Consider the following 19,315-nt stretch of genomic DNA (forward strand, 5'->3'; position numbering starts at 1 on the left):
GATTTAATTAATGCATTACATCTCATTTTATGGCACTGCAAACTAAAAATGCAAGAAAATACTGTGAATCAGATACCATCACTACAGTATGATTTTTTTTTCACATAGTTAAAACTAAGGACTCTTTTTATGCATGAAACAAAAACTATGCCAAATCCACATCAAAATCATACATACAAAAATATAAATGTACAAGAAGCCATATAAATTTCAATATGAGCCAGAAAAAAAGCAAAATTCTATTTACTGAAATGTCTTACTTCTCAGAACACCAGGTGACAGCAAGGCAGCAGGCAATATATGAGTGACTGAACAGAAGAAAAAATTAAAATATAAGGGCAGCAGCAGATGGTCATAATTATGTTGAAACAATGAAAACTGTGAAGCCTCATCCATTTTAAAATAGAGGACAAATGGAATTGCAAGATTAGTATTTTAAAACAACTGAAGAAGTATTATTATTGATTAATACTTATGGTTTCTTCAGAAGAACAAAAATAGAGTGAAGGGGCTCTACATACAAAATTTTCATGGCTTGCCAAACTGTAACTTAATTGTAGTAATTTACAACAGGTATTACATTACAATGAACATGCAGATCTGACTAGCTGGCAGGAACAACCTTTGTTAATGGCATGAAGTATATTGTTGTTGTTGTAGTGGTAGCAGCAGAAGCAGGAGGAAGAGAAGAGAAGAAGAAGAAGAAGAAGAAGAAGACACAGATGATGAAAAAACAAGTAACATGTAAACTGAAATAAAAATGTAGCATTTACAAAAATTGAGACTGCAAAACTGAATGTAAAATTTATAAAAATGAAGAACAAAACAATAATGTAACATGTACACAAAAAAAAAATTAAGACTGACGAACAAACATAACTTCCATAAAACATAGATCACTCAGATCATTTATAGTACTTGTTAATTACACAAGAGAGTATTAAAAGTGAAATAGAAAACTATTTACATGTCTGGCACAGAGTTATAAAATGAAGAACACACATGTTCTGTCTTATGGAGCTATAACAACTCAACATATAAAAAGGTCATATCTGTAAAAAAAAAAAAAAAAAAAGAAAAGAAAAAAGCAATACAAATAGTAATTTCAGTACATAAAGTAATATGAAATATTCTACTATAAACCTTTCTTTCCTAACACACACTTGAAAAAGTAGCTAAAAGACAAGAAACTATAAAATGGAGTGCAAAAGTTTAATAAATATTAAAAATTATAGCAGTTCTTCCCTTTCCAAGATGAATATATATACATATATATAATAAAATAAACCTTTCCTACAAATATAATGTCTGCCAGATTTACTTTAATAATTTAGACATATGTGGAAGACAAGTTATATATAATTCAGTCTTACATACTGGTGTCACATGTGAAAGTTCGACTAAGGCACACTGTGGTTACAAACTACAAACAATGTTTTATTTGTACAAAATTGAGAGAATGTGTGTGAGCACTGGAAGAAAAGTACAGTGACCAAAACAGATATAAGCAAGAAACTTAGATGTTACAGATACAGAAACTGTATGTACTATGTAGGTACGACATTTATAACTAACAGCTATCAAAGAGAGGAAGTACAAGTAGAACAACTTAACCTATATCTTGGAGAAATGGCAATTAAGTCAAATTAGAGCCTCTTAAACACACAAAAATCTCTGAGCTTAACAGTAAAAACACACACACACACACACACACACACACACACACACACACGCGAGATCACCAAAGTTTATGAACACATTATTTTTGTTTAGCAATATGATAAACTGAAGTAGCAAAATTAACAATAGCAACACATTTTTAATAAAAATGTAAATTTAGAAATTAAAGTAGATAATAATAATAATAATATAATAATAATAATAATAATAATAATAATAATAAACATCTTATATATACAGAACAGTCTTCCATTTTATATGGTAAAATGGGCAAAATTGCCCAAACATATTATGTTACAAAAGTTTCTTATACTGCACATCAGAAGAGTAAGAAATTAGATTTCCTTTCAGTATCTCAATCACAGCCACAGCACTAGTATGTTGTACTAAAATATTCAGCTTTTAGTTTGTTAGTTTGTGTTCAAATAGGACAGCAAATTCTTGGCTGCTACTTTCCTTCTTTTTCTGTGGTCTTCTTCGAGTTGCTGCATATGAGGTGTCATGTTGCACCTGAAATGGCAAAGTAAATTAGTGGAATCAAAACACACATTTCAACAAAACAAAACACAACTTTAGGCACTGAATTTAGAATTAGTTTACTAATAATTAATGCCAACCCAGTAGTGTGAGAAACAAAACACAAATAAATTACCTTTCTATTCAACAACTTATGGTTCACTGTTAATTCAATGTTCCTGATGGCTGGCTCTCTGTCAATACACATAACCTGACTCATTCCAAACCCCTGTACACTTTGAGCTTATAAGTCGTCCGCAGAATATGACAAACGGACGGACGTACAAACTGCTTTCAAAGCTGCTGAGCATAGTCGCCTCTAAAATTTAGGGCTTGTGACTACTCCTCATTTTGTTTATAAAAAGTCCTCCTTCCTCAATACTAGTCCTACATTTATTTATTTATTTTACTTGTATGACCTCAATGAACAACTTTAGTCAATTATTTGCAGGTCACCTCCTTCAATAAGTGTATGTTTTGCTCCTTTTGAATTGCTCAATATATCCTCATTCATTCTGATCTTTGTCATCTTTCCTTCCCTGTAACTACCCATTTCATTGTGTATAATTTGCCTACATTGAGTTTGTTTCTTGTTTTTCAGTTTCTTGAGATTTTCTGTTATGTTTTGCAGATCATCCCATTCTCTTACATTCACTCTAATTTGCTTGACCCATCTGACTTTTTTCTTCAGATTCCAGAGATTCACTGAAATTATTCTTGTCTATCTAGTTTATGGTATCCCCATGATGCAGTCAAAAAATAATTCCTCTCTTTACATATAGAATATGCCTCTACAATAGCCTCCATTTCTTCTACACTACTTCATTTGGCACTATTTTCAACTGTTCCTCCTATTTATTATATTTTTTAAAATTTGTAAATGTTCTCACTATTCCGCTTTCTACTTTTCGGATTCTGTCAAATCTGTTTCTCTGAGTGACTTTAAACACAGTTTTTTAAGCTTTTCCTTTTAACATTCATTTAACAAGTAGTCTAGAGCACAGTTTAAGAATAGTGGCGATAGATGATCACTCTGTCTTAGCCCTGTTTTTCACTGTAAACAGCTCAGATAGTTCTCCTCTGAATCTTACTTTTGATCTGGTGTTTGTGAGGGCTAATTTTATCATTTTATTAATTTGGGATGAAGTCGAAAAATCCTTAATATATTCAACATCAAAGATCTGTAAATACAGTCATAGGCTTTTTTCAAGTCTACATGGGTACTGATTTCTTGTTTGTGACTTCTTTTATACATGATTACTAATTGTAAAGTGATAATCTGTACAGGGCAGCTTCTCCAGGGTTTAGATCCTCTTTGGTAAGCACCTAGATCCCATTCAAGTTTATCTTTACAGTGATTGTACAGAATTCTTAACACTACTTTATAAGTGCAAACCAGGAGGGAAAACCTTCCTTTGTTACGCGATTTTGTTTATTCTCCTTTTTGTGTAACACATGTATTGATGTATTATAGCTGTTTTCCACGTTCTGGTCTGCATTCCATACTATCGCCATGCTTTCGTATAATGATATCTTCATTGGTTCCGTTGCACATTTCTACAGTTCCACATTTTCTCCACTTTCTTTTTAGTTCTTAAACTTTGTAGACTTCATGGATTTGTATTTTGTGGTGGTGTTTTTATTGCAGTTTCTGTGAGCATTTGAAGTAGTTCTGGGGGATCTTTACAGTTTAGCAATTTGTTAAATATTTCTGTTAAAATTTCTGTATTTCCCCTACTGCTATGGCCCTCTTATTGTTTTTATCTTTAGATGATAATATCTTTGGAGTTGTCTGCTAAATGTTTTGTAGTAATCTAGTTTGTTTTCTCACTATTTGTTTCTATTATTATAGCACTTTGAACTAACAATTCTAAGAAAGATAACTCAAAATATAGTAAGAAGATTTAGAAGTCAATAGTCAATACCAAAGTGCAATTTTTTGTTATTACTCAGACCTCAATCATACTTGGTGGCTATCTTCCAGTTTTATCAGATTCATTATTCCAAAATTATTGTTTTTGCCCTGGGTTATTGGGCTATTTGTTTCAATTGGGAAAGTATTTCCTCTAGTTCATCTATAGATTTATATCCCTTGTTCATTCATTTTCCTTGTTATTTACTAGTTTAAGGGGGTCATAGATCCTCTTCTTTTTTGAGTAGGACTTTTGCCAATGAGCTGAACTTGATTTTTATTTTAATCCAGTAATTATCTGAACCAGTGTCTATCCCTCCAAGACTTTCACACTGTGTACTTCCCTGTGATAGTTCTTATCCATGCAAACACGATCCAGTTACCATTCCTCTTTTTGCGGTCTGGATGTTTTGAGTTTGTTTCGTCTTCTCACGAAGTATGTTGACTGAGATCATGTCATGGTTTCTGCAGAATTCCACCACTTTATGCAATTCTTGTTCACTGCTCCTTTTGCAGGCAATTTCCCTACAGCATCTCTATCTCTTTTCAGTATTTAACTGAGAATTAAATTCTCCGACTAAAATTTTGGTACGGTTTCTGTTTTATTTGTTGCTGTCTGATCTGAAAAGCTCTTAAAACTGATCATATCTTCTATGTGATTTTTACTATTTTTTTTATTAAGTTCTGCTACACCAATATTCTTTGCTGAATGTCTCACTCCTTTTATATCTATACATCTTACACATGGGAACAGTTTTGTTGCAGATATAAACTAAATCTGCCTTCTATATTTTATTTTGATGACTCAGTTGTAAGTAGGAATAGCCCAAGAGAAAATTAATGCATCAAGCTATCTTTTGTTTATGAGTAGTCCACTCAAGTTATGTTTTCAATGCTCGACATACTCTATGCCAGCATGAATCACATTTAAGGCGCAGTACCCATAACCAATTTCAATTCCAGATGTCCTCTGTATTCTACAATTGAGTCAATAGTGGAACACTGCCTGCAAATACAGGATGTCTGAAAAGTATTTCATATTCTTACAGGAACAGTGCTGGTCAAAATTAGAAACGAAGGTCACATATGCATATGAGTGGAAAAAAATCCACAACGGTTGAGATATGGGTCATTCTGTCCTATGATAGCATTTGCATGTTCGCACTACAGGAGGTGCTCAATGTGGTTGTTATTCACTCCCCCACATTATTCAGTCCCCCCTCAAAGAATCATGAATTTGTGTGAACACACCTTCCTGCTCTCATATGTGTTCATATGCATGGGAAACACACCTCTGTACCATGTGCACATTGTCAATACCAGTAAAATGCTCCAGTGCCTTTAAATGACCCCATAGCCAGATATCAAAGGATCAGTGTCAGGTGAATGAGGAGGCCTTACTATAGGACCTCCCTACCCAATTCATTGTTCATTAAATGTTTGTGTCAGGTGTAGTTCTACAAGGCATAGAAAATTGGATGGTGCTCTGTCATCCATATGTGACATATGTTGTCTTTATGAAAAAGGTAAGATTCTCTGATATCATCTGAAATTTGTTGTGTAGGAACAGGCAATAATAACTGCTTCTGTAGTTATCTGGATTTGTTTTTTTCTCCCTTTTGTATATCGGATGTAATAATAATAATAATAATGATAATGGCTGTAATCTAATGTTTTGGTAGTTCTTTGTTGCAGACTTTCACCATGCATTGGTGTAATGCTCTGGTAAACCGTATAGCCCTATGAGAGTGTTGCCCACTCTCCTGCCCACACACAGATACCAAAGCAAATCTAATGCCTTGATTCCACGAATGTTTGATGGTCTCCATCTGGCCATATGTGGATGGTGTGATAATTTATCATCACATTTTGTGTATCTTCCATGTTATTGTTAATAAAATGCAAGTTATGAGCAGCAGGTTTTCAGTGCTCTGACTGAAGACCCCAATGGCAGAACTGCAATCAGGCTTGTGGTCTCTCAGTATGTGAAATGGATAAATTAAGTGCTTGTGTAAAATTGACGACACAAGAGTGTGGCTTATGCCTTCAGCAGCTCCATTTCTTAGCACATTTGTGAACAGTAAACAATGACATCAGGAGTAAATAATGACATCAGCAGTAAATAATATATATCTTCCAAGATGATTTCTATAGTTTAGGAAGAATGACTGGCTCCAACACTTATTTGGGGAACTCCAGGTATCACTTTGTTTTCACTAGATGACTTCCTGTCGATTACTATGAACTGTGACCTTTCTGACAGGAAATCACAAATCCAGTTGCAAAGCTGATACGATACTCTGTACGCACACAATCTGATGACAAACTGCTTGTGAAGAACAGAGTCAAAAGCCTTCTGGACATCGAGATAAAATGTAAACAACTTGAGAGTTGCTGTTGTTTGTACCCCATCACTTTATGTGAATAAACAGCCTGAAGGGTTTCACAAGAACAACATTTTCTCAATCTGTGCCACTTATGTGTCAATAGATTGTTTTCTTCAAGGTATTGCATAATATTAGGAAATAGAATATGTCCCACAATCCTAGAACAAATAGACCTCAATGATATAGATTTGTTGAGCAAGTAGTTGTATATAATTGCTAAAAATGGAGCCATTTCATCAGCATACTCTGATAAGTACCTATTCGGTATACAATGTCCGAAAGTCTTGCCTTTTTTAAGCGATTTAAAATGCTTCACTATACCACAAGTATCTACTTTCAAGTTACTCATATTACCAGCTGGTCTTGATTGGATTCTGGAATATTTACTCCATATTCTTTGCAGACAGAATTCTTGAAAACTTTGTTTAGTAATTCCACTTTAGTAATGTTATCATTGCTCCCACACAGATTTCTTGTCAGCTTCGTTGTGGATACCATTAAAAGAATCTTGTACTGAAGTCCACCCTGAATTGTCATCAATCTTTACGAGATATTGCATTTTTTTAAAATTTGGCATGCTGTTTTTGTTGCTTCTGCAACAGAGGCCTGACACGTATCATAAAAGATCTGTCCCACCTCTTATCAATTTCTTAGTACAAAGCTCTCAACTGCTGCCCGCAATATTTCTTTGAATGTGGCCCACATTTAGACAATGCTTGTATAGTTAGTATGGAAACAATGGGGCCCGTCTCTGAGGAAGGTACTAAAGCAAATTTGTATCTGCTCTTTTTTACATAGATATATTTTACCTTTATTTTTGATAGAGATGGGTGTTATGGTGTTCTATCTCATTGTAACAACTTTGTGGTCACCAATTCCTGTATCCATCATGACACTACTTGTACACCAGTTTTTAGTATTTGAAATTACTTCTGCTTCAGTGCTTCCCATGAGCACTTTGAGATCTAGTTCTTTTCCAACACAGCTGCAACAATTTGCAACTACGAGGCTGATGTGTTTGCTACCTCTGCTCCATTTGGGACTGTATCCTTGTGTGAGCTTTTCTGAGATCATCTGACCTAAAATTTTTTTGAGTATTTGTATTTACACACACAATTTCTCATGCAAGTTTTCTTGTGTACTGGATCCATAATGGGGTAAAGAATTAAAAACGGTTTGCATAGGACAGACTCAATCTTCCAAAATGTTTATTTCAATTCAAATTCTTCTCAAAATTGAATATTTTTTTCTGGAACAGTAGTTAAGTTAATGGTTGATTTTCTATGGTACATAGTTTCTTCTCACACAGAAGCCATATTTTCACTGGAGAGCCTATGTGGCACAAAGAAGAGGAATATAGTTGTAGCACAGACCGACCTAATATCTGTAAGGTTCCCTACTTCGGAGTTCAACATGTAGACTGACATAGCATTGTAATATTTCACAGATTTTTAACACTTTTCTCAACTAAACCTGCTCCCTATTTATCATCAAGATCCTCCCATACTAAATATCAAGCCAGCTTTCTAAACATTCTCTCATATGATAACAAAGCAAATGTGAAAACAAACTGTTTATTGATACATTCAAGTGTTACAGAATACTGAAGTTACTAAAAGCAATTTAAAATAGCTCATTTTTAACACTTATACCTATTTCATACTGAAAATTTCAAGCTGAATAAGTAGCCAAATGAGAAGATAACCAGTTGTCTTGACTACAATTTACTACAGATCACTTGAGTAAAAACTGTTTACTGGAACTGTAAAGATAGCACTTAAAAGTAGAACTGATCAACACTCAATATACAGCTGTCCTCAACTCAAAGATGGATTTGAACACCAACTACAGCACTTTATTGGTCCTGTTTGAGGTGGTATATACTAGAGCATTCCGCCAACCTTTGAACTGTCTTACTGAGCCCATTTTAGGCGCACCTTCAATTTTACATAACTCAAAGCTAATGGCGAAACTTGACCTTTCTCAAATACACAAAATATTGCTAATGATGGCAAAGTCCTAAGTGGCAAGAAAAATCCTAGGAATGGCTAGGAATTGAACCTTTTTGGCTGGTAGTTACACTGACTCACACAGCTACCAAATCACAATTCACACAAATACTGATCTGCATCCATCATTTCTGCATATAACAGAGTGACCTATCCATCAAAATTAGCATAAATTAAAATCACTCTTCTTCCCACACCATGGATACAGGTCAATTCAGTTTTCTTAGTCCCCAAAAACATTTTTCTCTGTGCTACACTGTCGTATAATAAATAAGATATGTTCAGTGAGATATTTCATTATAATTGGACTGAGTAATTCCCAACAATTTGGAGACCAAACCACAGCATAGATCGAGCCACAATTTTGTGTTAAAAAGACTGCACCGGAGTACTGCCCGGGCAGAAATTTTCTCTATGCATGAGCCACCTACTTGTCAAAAACTGGACTCATTTTATATAAGAACAATGCACGGACATCTCACTACTTATTCCTTGACTGGTGCTGCCTCCTGCTGTTAACCTTAAGAATTATTTTGAAAGAAACATTAGCAAACATGACAGCTGCTGTCGCAAATAGCTGAGCCAATACAATCACACTGATAATTTCGTGCATGCACTCATTAGGTCTCTCAGTTTGCTGTCATTCTGCAACAAATACACCATGTTTGTTGCATGAGCAAAAAATTTTGGAAGCTCAAGAGGAAGAAATTGCTCAATAACTCACACTGGACTTTTTTCTTGAGAGAATAATTATACTTTCAGTCATCATTATTTTAAAATTCGTGATCTATCACCCAAGAACTAAAGTGAATATGAAAATTAAATCTTTAAGCCCAGTCAATTTTTTCAAGGATTTATTACTCTTGAATATGCATTGCTTACATATGTGCCAGTAATGTTTCACATAATGGCACAAATGGCCTGTTTCCTAGGCTCCAAAGTGTTAACAGACAGGATACAGCATATGACACTGAAAAGTGTCTTATTTATAAGACACATAAGCAACACTTGTTGTACTCTAGAAAGTGTAAGAATAGAACTGGTATTCACGTTACACATTAATGAGTCAGTGCAAAGTATTTTCTACATTCTCAGACTTTTCTTACACGATGCTATTAACTATAAGGAGGATTTGCCCAACACAAATTTTAGTAATTTTCAGCCAGTTCTTCACAAATTACCAGCTTGGTACAAACAAGGATAACCGTCTCTTGAAAATAAAATTTTACATTTACTGAAATTTAAGAATTGAATACATGCTTGATTAATCACAAAGGAAGTTACTCATGAATGAATGAATGAATGAATGAATGAATCCTGTTGTACAAATACATGGTAGGAACAAGGTTTAGAAATCAGAAGTGGAACAATCACAAACTCAGCTGTGGTAAAAGCGAATGAGAAGGTTCAATTTATTGATAGGATGCTAGGAATGACAGTCTGTCTATGGAATACTGATAGAATACCCACAAGGCATATACTGGAATAGTACTGAAGAGTATACCAAACTAGTTAAATTTTCTGCACTATTACATATGTCTACAGACTACATATGCAAAAGACTGAAATTTGCTGCCAATACCAAATACAAATTTTCCATCTATTTTTTACATGTGGAAATAGCATGTACATTGCTTTTGGAAAATGATGATTCACAAAACTAGATTTATATAACACATGGAACAGTTAACTTTGTGAATGCCAGGTGACTTTGCACAGAACAAATTCTGCACCTCAGCAAACAATGGGTATAAAGGATTTTCAATATCTGTCAATTAACAAAGAAAGTGTATATCATCTCTGACCATGACACTCTCTTTTGAATACTAGTTACATTTGTATTAAGATGTAAAGGCAACAATCATCATAAAGTAGGCATTTACAAAGAAATAGAAAGTAAAATTTATGAGAGAACTGAGCAATGAATTTGAAATTTTCAAAAAGGGCACAGCAAAGGTTAATGCCCATTAGCAATCAAGTGTGTCCTCGAAAAAAATTCTAAAACAATGGAGAGGAGCAGGTGCACCAATACACTAACTAGGTAGGACTTAAACCCAAAATTGTAGAATTAGGAATTAGATTGTGCAGTATTTGCAGATTGCTTAGCACTAATTGCCAAAGAATGATGCACAAAAACAACTTGAAATGTTGGAGGAACAAGCAAGGAAAACTGTACTACAAATGTCATATTGAAAAACAAAATTAACGACCGATGTAACAACTGCACAAGCTAAGCTCAAAATTGGCAATAAAGTATTGTGTCATCTGTTTATCAACATCACATACATCTTTAAAAAAATGAGGAAATCCACACCAAAACCATAAAATCTGAGTTGCAATGTGAATGCAAAGAATCCAGTTCATAGGACACACACAGAAAGAATTGGCTCACACAGGTTAATCCATCAGATTCAAATTTTCTTGAAAAAATAAAACTACTATAAACAACTGGTAAAAAGACATTAGAAGAATAACGACTGGAAAATGTACTGTCCAATAAGCAATTAGGAAAGTCTCTCAAACATGGGATTTTCAGGAAGAAGAAAGGATCAAACAACATACATAGCTGTAGCAACAGAAACACACACACTAGTTGCCCACGACAGAACATTGGGATAAAATGAAAGCCAGCAAGTGTTTATTTCGTATGGCCCTAAGCAACCAATTCACAAAGTGTCTTTGACAATGAACATTCTTTAGAATCAATTAATATGAAACTTGTCTTGGCTGATCACAACCTTATCATGAGAAAGCTTAACTTGGACAGCATACTGTTACACCAGCTGACAAATTTCCTGTTTGATATGAAAAGTTGAAGTTGTGTGCCTGACTGGGATTACAACCCATAAACCCATCAACTGGTCCCACCTCTGATGTGATACACATTTTTAATTTATATAAAATTATCACGTTTCCAGGCAACTGAGATGATCAAAATGGCACAAAGTTACACTGTGGCACAGTCTCCCATTACCAGGTCCCATGCAAGCTATTGGAAAGAGAAGCCATATTCATGTCTTAGCATTGTCAATCTCATTTCGATCTGCTTCCCGAGTGCACGTTTCTTGAAAGGACATGTTTTTAGTTACCAGTATTGGGTCCTGTGCTGAATTCAGTTAATTATCTCTAACTCACTTAATTAGAATTTATATTGTTTACTTCAGTAAACTGATGCACAAATCTTACACTTTGCTCTATAACCTGGTCCTTTAAAAGTTAAATGAGTACCCTTTGTCTAGGATATGCCCAGTGATGGTAGCTCTGTTTTAACTTTTACAGATAACGGATTCAAACCTTGTATCATTCATGCTAACCGAGTATGTGCAATTTTCTGGTGCTGTAATACCATCTACAAAATTGAACTGTGAACTCATTTAATTGAGGACTGAACGTGACTGAAATGATAGTAAGTGCTACTACACAGAACTATCAGACTCCAAAAAGAAGAGTTCCCATGATAAAACATTAATTTACTGGTATCACAGATTATATTTATTAATTCAATATACAAACTATTAATTATCCTATTTCAACTAACTTAATCATTCATAATTACCTCACTTGCTTCGTCACGAGTGATGGAATCACAGGAAGCATACGTCCTGCCAGAGGAAACAGTTCATTAGTGACCATGAACAAAACAAATCACATGTACAAAGAATTACTATGTTTTAATAGAACCCCCCCCCCCCCCCCGCCTTTCCCCTCCCACTCTCAACTGTTGCACTATTTCATCACTCTGTAAGAGCCCCCAATTGAAATAAATATTATATTTTCTTTTATTCACAATCTATTTGAAAATAAAAGGTGCTTGCAATGGCAAAAGTAAATGAAATAAAATAAAAACTAGGTAGACCGACTGAATTGGCATTGGCAATAGACTTTAATTGACAAAGACAGTGAATCGCATCTAGTTCAGCCAACCTGAGTTAGGTTTTCTATGGTCTAATGCTTCATGATAATGCTAGGATGGTCTCTTTTAAATTGCCATGGAAGGTACTAAAGAAAGAAAGCACATGATGAAAGGGGAAGAAGAAGGAAAAAGGAAAAAAAAAGAAAAGGAAAAAAAAAGAAAAGGAAAAAAAAAGAAAAGGAAAAAAAAAGAAAAGGAAAAAAAAAGAAAAGGAAAAAAAAGAAAAGGAAAAAAAAAGAAAAGGAAAAAAAAAGAAAAGGAAAAAAAAAGAAAAGGAAAAAAAAGAAAAGGAAAAAAAAAGAAAAGAAAAAAATTTGGAAATGGCTTCAATAATTTAAGACATACTGTCAGTAAATATACTCCTTAGCAGTACACATTGTAAATTTCAGGGAATCTATAATTTAAACAACGACAGGAAGAGAGAGACAAATAATTCATATATATCCACTGAAGAGCCAAAGAAACTTTTACACCTGCCTAATATAGTGTAGGACCCCGCAAGCATGCAGAAGTGCTGCAGCACGATGTGGCATGGACACGACTAATGTCTGAAGCAGTGTTGGAGGGAAGTGACACTATGAATCCTGCAGAGCTGTCCATAAATCTGTAAGAGTATGAACGGGTGGAGATCTCTTCTGAACAGCACATTGAAAGGCATCCCAGATATGCTCAACAATGTTCTTTTCTGGGGAGTTTGTCTCCAGCAACACACTTCTGAGTTTAAACAGTTCCGACGGCCACCATTCTGTAGTTCTGGATATGTGGGGTGTCGCATTGTCCTGCTGGAATTGCCCAAGTCTGTTGAAAAGCACAAAGGACATGAATGGATGCAGGTGATCAGACAGGAAACTTACGCATGTGTCACCTGTCAGTCATATCTAGACATATCAGGGGTCCCACATCACTCCAACTGCGCATGCTCCACATTATTACAGAGCCTCCACCAGCTTGAACTGTCTCCTGCTGACATGTAGGGTCCATGGATTCATGAGGTTATCTCTATACCCGTACATGTCCATCTGCTATATACAATTTGCAATGAGACTTGTCCAACCAAGCAACATGTTTCCAGTCATCAACAGTCCAATGTTGGTGTTGACGGGCCCAGGCTAGGTGTAAGGCATTGTGTCGTGCCGTCATCAAGGGTACACGAGTAGGCCTTCAGCTCCAAAATCCCATACTGATGATGTTTCGTTGAATGGTTCGCATGCTGACACTTGTTGATGGCCCAGCATTGAAATCGGCAGTAATCTGTGGAAGAGTTTAACTTCTGTAACACTGAACGATTCCCTTCAGTCATTGTCGGTTCCATACTTGCATAATCTTTTTCCGGAGACAGCGGTGTCAGGGATATGATGTTTTACTGGATTCCTGATACTGACTGTACACTTCGCTGCTACTTTGGAGACATTGTGTCTCATTGCTTGTGTGTCTACTATAACACTACGTTCAAATGCACTCACATCTTGATAACATGCCATTGTATCAGCAGTAACTGATCTAACAACTGCACTAGACGCTTGTTGTCTTACATAGGCACTGCCAACTGCAGTGCCATATTCTGCCTGTTTACGTATGTCTGTACTTTAACATGCCTGCCTATACCAGTTTCTTTTGCACTTCAGTGTACTTGGCCTCATTAACCTTAGATTCATTATGCGGTTCTATATTTTGGTGTGAAAGTGTGTGTAATATACACTCTTAAGATAACTAAAAGCAATGCACCACAAAGAAATTATCTTAGTGCGTCAAGAATGTGTAGATGTTATTTACATGTAAAGACAAACAAATGACCAGAATTTGAGAAAAAATGAATGATTTATTCAAGAGAAAGAGCTTCACAAACCGAGGGAGTCAATAATGCATTGGCCCATGCCCTTATGCAAGCAGGTATTCAACTTGGCATTGATTGACAGTTGTTGGCTGTTGTCCTGAGGGATAGCATGCCAAATTCTGTTCCACTGGTGCCTAAGATTATCAAAATCCATAGACGCTTGGAGGGCCCTGCCCATAATGTGTTCTTAATTGGGGGTTGGCAAGCACAAAGCCAAGCAGTGGAAACTCTCGTCATATGCAAGTGGGCATTATCTTGTGAGCGAAGTGTAGCCCTTGCCCATGACATAGGGACAGGAGAACCGAGGGAAGTATCAAAGCATTACCAACACACCCATTTGCTCCATTTGATTAAGTAACGGAAATCATGGATGGCAATGGTGTATGGCCATACTACACCACAGGACTTGCCAGTGGCGAAATGGTCCAGATGAGTGTGGGATAGCAAGGCTAGCAGTAGGAACAATCGCATCAAACACGTCACGAAGATCGTCATACAAACCGACAAAGAGGGGGGGGGGGGGGGGGGGGGGGGGGGGGGGGGATCGATATGTGCAGTATATAGAGCCCTATCGGCGCGGTGGAAAGACCAACGACGTAACCTGTCCACCAGAGAGTGGGAAGGGAGTGAGAGAATCAATGGGGAATGGGTCACCATCACAAAGGTCGTTATGTGGCAACCAGTGTAATGAAGAGAGGAGAGAGGGAGAAGAATGAGAAAGATCAGTGGAAAAAAAGGTACTATGACCGGCACTGAAATGGGTAGGGGAGCCACCATTAACAAAGCACAAGTCGTGGTCTGCATGAAACTGGTCTATGGGAAGACCCCAACAGGATGGAAATGCACTGACCCACAAGGGATGATGAGCATTGAAATCCCTGAGCAGGAGGAAGTTGCTGAAGAAGGGCAGTTAAGGCAGCAGACTTAACAGTCCTGTAAGGAGGGAGATAAAGACTGCAAACTGTGACCCCAGAGTCCAGGTGGACCCTAACAACAACTGCTTCCAATGTGGCTTGAAGAGGAATCCACGTGCTAGCGAAGTCCATACAGACCAATGTACAAACGCCACCAGAAAATGCCGAAAGGATGAGGTAAGTATGCAAGAAAACCAAATCGCAAAGCCAACATAACCAGGAGGATAGTGGGGCTAACATAAAAAAAGGGTACCAAGAAAGGGAAAGGAGAGGGAAGAGGGGAAGGAGTAAGGACAGGTAAGAATGCGAAGCAATAGGAAATGCAGCCCAAGAAAGAAGGAAGGCTGCAATAGCTCGGGGCCCCATGCTTGCCACGCACATACTCACAAAAGGACTGTAAGCCCCGGGGGATGGGGGAGGGGTTAACAGCCTGCAGTGTGGCACGGTGTCAAATGTTTTTCTGAAATCTAGAAATATCAAATTTGGCTGTTGGCCTTCATTCATAGTTTGTAGTTTATTATGGTATCTAACCACTGTCTGGGACATCTCGAGAGATATCTCTTTGCTAACCATTGGGGCTCAGTTTGAAGCAGCACTCATCACTGAAGGCAATTCTATAAAAAGAAAACACCACCTTGATTCACGTGTGCATTTCTTGTGCACTTGACGTGTTCCATATCATAATGGTTACCATGAGATTGATCAATGTAACATGTAACTAATTGTCGATGAGATTCTCAGCTGAAGATGTGTATGAAGATGACACAGACAATGGTAGGATACCAACCTGACCATCACCCGCCCTACAACCAGCAGTGATTGCCTGGAGTGACATTTTTCTTCATAACATGACCCATTTTTGGAGCATTATGGGCAGAGCCCTGAAAAGCTCTCTGGATTTTGACAATCCAACACACCAAACACACAGAATTTGGCACAATATCCCTTAGGAATGCATCTGGTAACTCTGCCAATCAATTCCAAGCTGAATAACTGCTTGCATAATGGCCAGACACGGACCAAGGCATTACTGACTTTAATTTTTGAAGCTTGTTCTCTCAAATAAATCATCCAGTTTTTCTGAAATTGTTATTTCTTTGTCAGCACACATTCATAACATCCACTGCTTTCCATCCCATTCAGATAATTCTTCTTTACGGTGCCTCTTTTTTTTTTAATGACAGTCCCATGTTCATTGTAAAAAGTCTGCTATTTTTAAAGTATTCAGACGAGTGTTTTCTCTGATAACTACACATGTACTCATGTACTATGCAAGCAGTTATAGCTAAATAGCAGCCACTTTGTGTAACTAGGCATGCAGGAGCTTTTACTTTAAACACTGACTTTTCTGTTAATTTTGTTAGATTAATTTACAGTTGTGGCAACTCCAAACAGAGTATGGTAGATTAATTATAAATAACTGTTAACACAGTCAATTTGGTTAATTTTTGATGGCTATTTCTCTCTGTTAATGCACAAATTGACTCGGGCCACATATTTAGAGGTTGATTATCAAAAAGAGGGCATGCACGCCGCACTTCGTACAAATGAGTTAGTCACTCTACTAAATATAAAACCTTTCCACAATAGCGCTTTTAAATTGAGATATAGGTATTACAGAAAATTATAACACACATGACAGTTGTCTCATTTTCAATGATAACTGTGGGTTAGTCAATTGGTAAACTGTGAATGGCTATCAGGTCAGTAGGTGGGGGATGGGAAGGCAGGTGGAGAGGACGAGGCAAGGTGTGAAATATAACATGCAGTGGGCAGTACCACTGACAGTGTCACAAAGAACATTTCTGTTAGTGGAAGATTAGATTTTATCATTCAATCGGCAATGGTCTTGATGAGAGAACTATCCGCTTATTTGCTTGTCATGATTTAGTGAAACTTTTCGGAATGGACATTCAAGCACAAGGCAGCTCGGAATGACAGTGTACTACTGCGCGCTGCTGGGCGCCGTCACTTGCAGACTATTCTCCTCCATTTTCAACTACTCTTTCTTTCACCCATACCTAACATTTTCTCAAATACAGGAGGTGAAGCACAAGGAATAGTAAACAGGTACATTTGTCTCTCAAAGGCCGTATCTCCCAACTTATTTTCTTTATACTGTGACAGAACTCAATGATGTGGTTATAGTAACCATACTATCTGAAGCGATAACAGATGACATAGTCCCACTGACGTAGGATTCCATTAGGAAATTTGTGCACCATGACCACACTGTGCCATGACCGCATGGCAAGTAATGCAAAAGAGGAAAACTCTGGCATTAGTTGTATAAATTTGAAACTTTTTTTATTATTGCATATTGATTTCGATCACAACATGATCATCTAAAGCAATAAACTAAAATAAAAACACACAAAGTCAAACCTGAACGATCAGTGCAGAAACGTGTCAATTTGCAACAGAGAACATTGAGTCTTACAAGCCAAAACACATATCGAGACAGTCCAGTGGACTCCTATAACCATGCACCAAATTTTAATTTGGACCTAGGTGTTCATAGTGAAGAACGTGCCAATTGGCAGGTAAGATTCAAACTGAGTCCGCTGTTTACAAAACCCTGCACAGCTAACTCCACATTTGTGGAAGATGTCATCAGTGCCCTATTTATTGAATACGTTTAAGATACAGAGCATTTGTTTGTACAGTTTACCTATTGAAAACTGACAAATATGTTTGTGCACTGATCATTCAGGTTTCAGGGTGTGCATTTTTATTTTATTTTAGCACTGAAGATGATCACTTTGTGATTGAAATCAACCTGCAACAATAAAAAATGGTTTAAAATTTATTCCACCAATGCTGGAGTTTCCTTGTTTGCAGTATTCCCACTGGGTAAAGCTATCTACAAATACTGACATTGCCTATTCAACATAGTAGATTCCATAAATATGATTTTAATAACGGTCTTTCCACTATTCCAAAAAATCTGTAACAAAACTTTGGTTTCCAAAGTAGGAACTATACATCTGTACCTACAAATATACTCCGCAAGCCACCATATGGTGCATAGCAGAGGGTACCCTGTATCATTACTAGCCATTTCGTTTCCTTTCCTGTTCCACTCGCAAAATGAGCAAGGGAAAAAAGGACAGTCTATATATATCCATATAAGATCTAATTTTTCCTCTTATGATCCTTATGTGTAATGTATATTAGTGGCAGTAGAATCATTTTACAGTCAGCTGCAAATTCCACTTCTCTACATTTTCTCAATAGTGTTCCTCGAAAAGAACGTCGCTTTCTCTCCAGGTATTCCCATTTGAGTTCCGAAAGCATCTCCATAATACTTGTGTGTTCTTCAAACTCACTGGTAACAAATCTAGCAGTCTGCCTCTGAACTGCTTCAACGCCTTCCTTTAAGACGACCTGGTATGGATCTCAAACACACTAACAGTAATCCAGAATAGGTGGTGGTGGTGGTGGTGGTGGTGGTGGTGGTGGTGTTATGGGCGCTCAACAGTGTAGTCTTTAGCGCCCAAACGGAAACAACAACGGACGAGTGTCACTAAAATGCAGCAAATGCAAAAATAGGACTAAAATTAAAGGTGAAAGGCTACACAGGCAGTTTGCACGTCAACAGTTGCAAAGTGAAAAGCAGCACATAAAGAGGATAACTGCAAGAGAACGTAGGGGAAAGGGTTAAAATGAAACACATAGCATATGTTTGAAACTGGCCTATTACAAGTATAAAAAGGAGTGGTAAGCCACTCGGCAACACACTAAAAATTCCAACCTAAAATTTTAGGCTGAAGCCCAGAAACATCACAGTACCTTAAAACTTTCTTGACACTCGCCTCATCATTGGCTAAAATCGAGGGCAGATCCCCACTAATATTAACTTCCGCCCTGACAGAACGATATAAATCACACTCAACTAAAATGTGGCGTACAGTGATTCGTACGCCACAGGCATCACACAGCAGGTGTTCCTCTCGCCGTAGTAAGAAGGCATGCGTAAGAGGACAGTGCCCTATGCGAAGATGTGTAAGGGTCACTTCGTCACACCTAGGTGACTGGCAGGAGGGAACACCACAGCTGGATGGTGGGTTTCACCAACCACAGCTTATTTTCCCTCACCGCCAGCCATTCCTCCTCCCACAATTGCATATGCTTCCACCGCAGCACAGAA

General features: G+C 37.0%; 1 protein-coding gene across 5 annotated transcripts in view; it reads right to left on the reverse strand.

The window, feature by feature from the left end:
* Positions 1–1,072: 1,072 nt before the first annotated feature.
* LOC126299006 (membrane-associated tyrosine- and threonine-specific cdc2-inhibitory kinase) overlaps positions 1,073–19,315 on the reverse strand; it is a 166,008-nt gene continuing 147,765 nt past the window's right edge. For 2 of the 5 annotated variants that reach the window (XM_049990636.1, XM_049990635.1), the window contains exons 9-10: positions 12,061–12,106; positions 1,073–2,190 (exon numbers count right to left, since the gene is read on the reverse strand). In XM_049990636.1, the coding sequence (XP_049846593.1) occupies positions 2,083–2,190; positions 12,061–12,106 (154 nt within the window). In that variant the 3' untranslated portion in view covers positions 1,073–2,082. Of the gene's footprint in view, positions 2,191–12,060; positions 12,107–19,315 lie in introns of those variants that run through there. The other 3 variants (XM_049990638.1, XM_049990637.1, XR_007552706.1) reach the window with 2 other exon arrangements.

This window comes from Schistocerca gregaria, chromosome X (assembly GCF_023897955.1).
Source record: "Schistocerca gregaria isolate iqSchGreg1 chromosome X, iqSchGreg1.2, whole genome shotgun sequence".
NCBI classification, from domain to species: domain Eukaryota; kingdom Metazoa; phylum Arthropoda; class Insecta; order Orthoptera; family Acrididae; genus Schistocerca; species Schistocerca gregaria.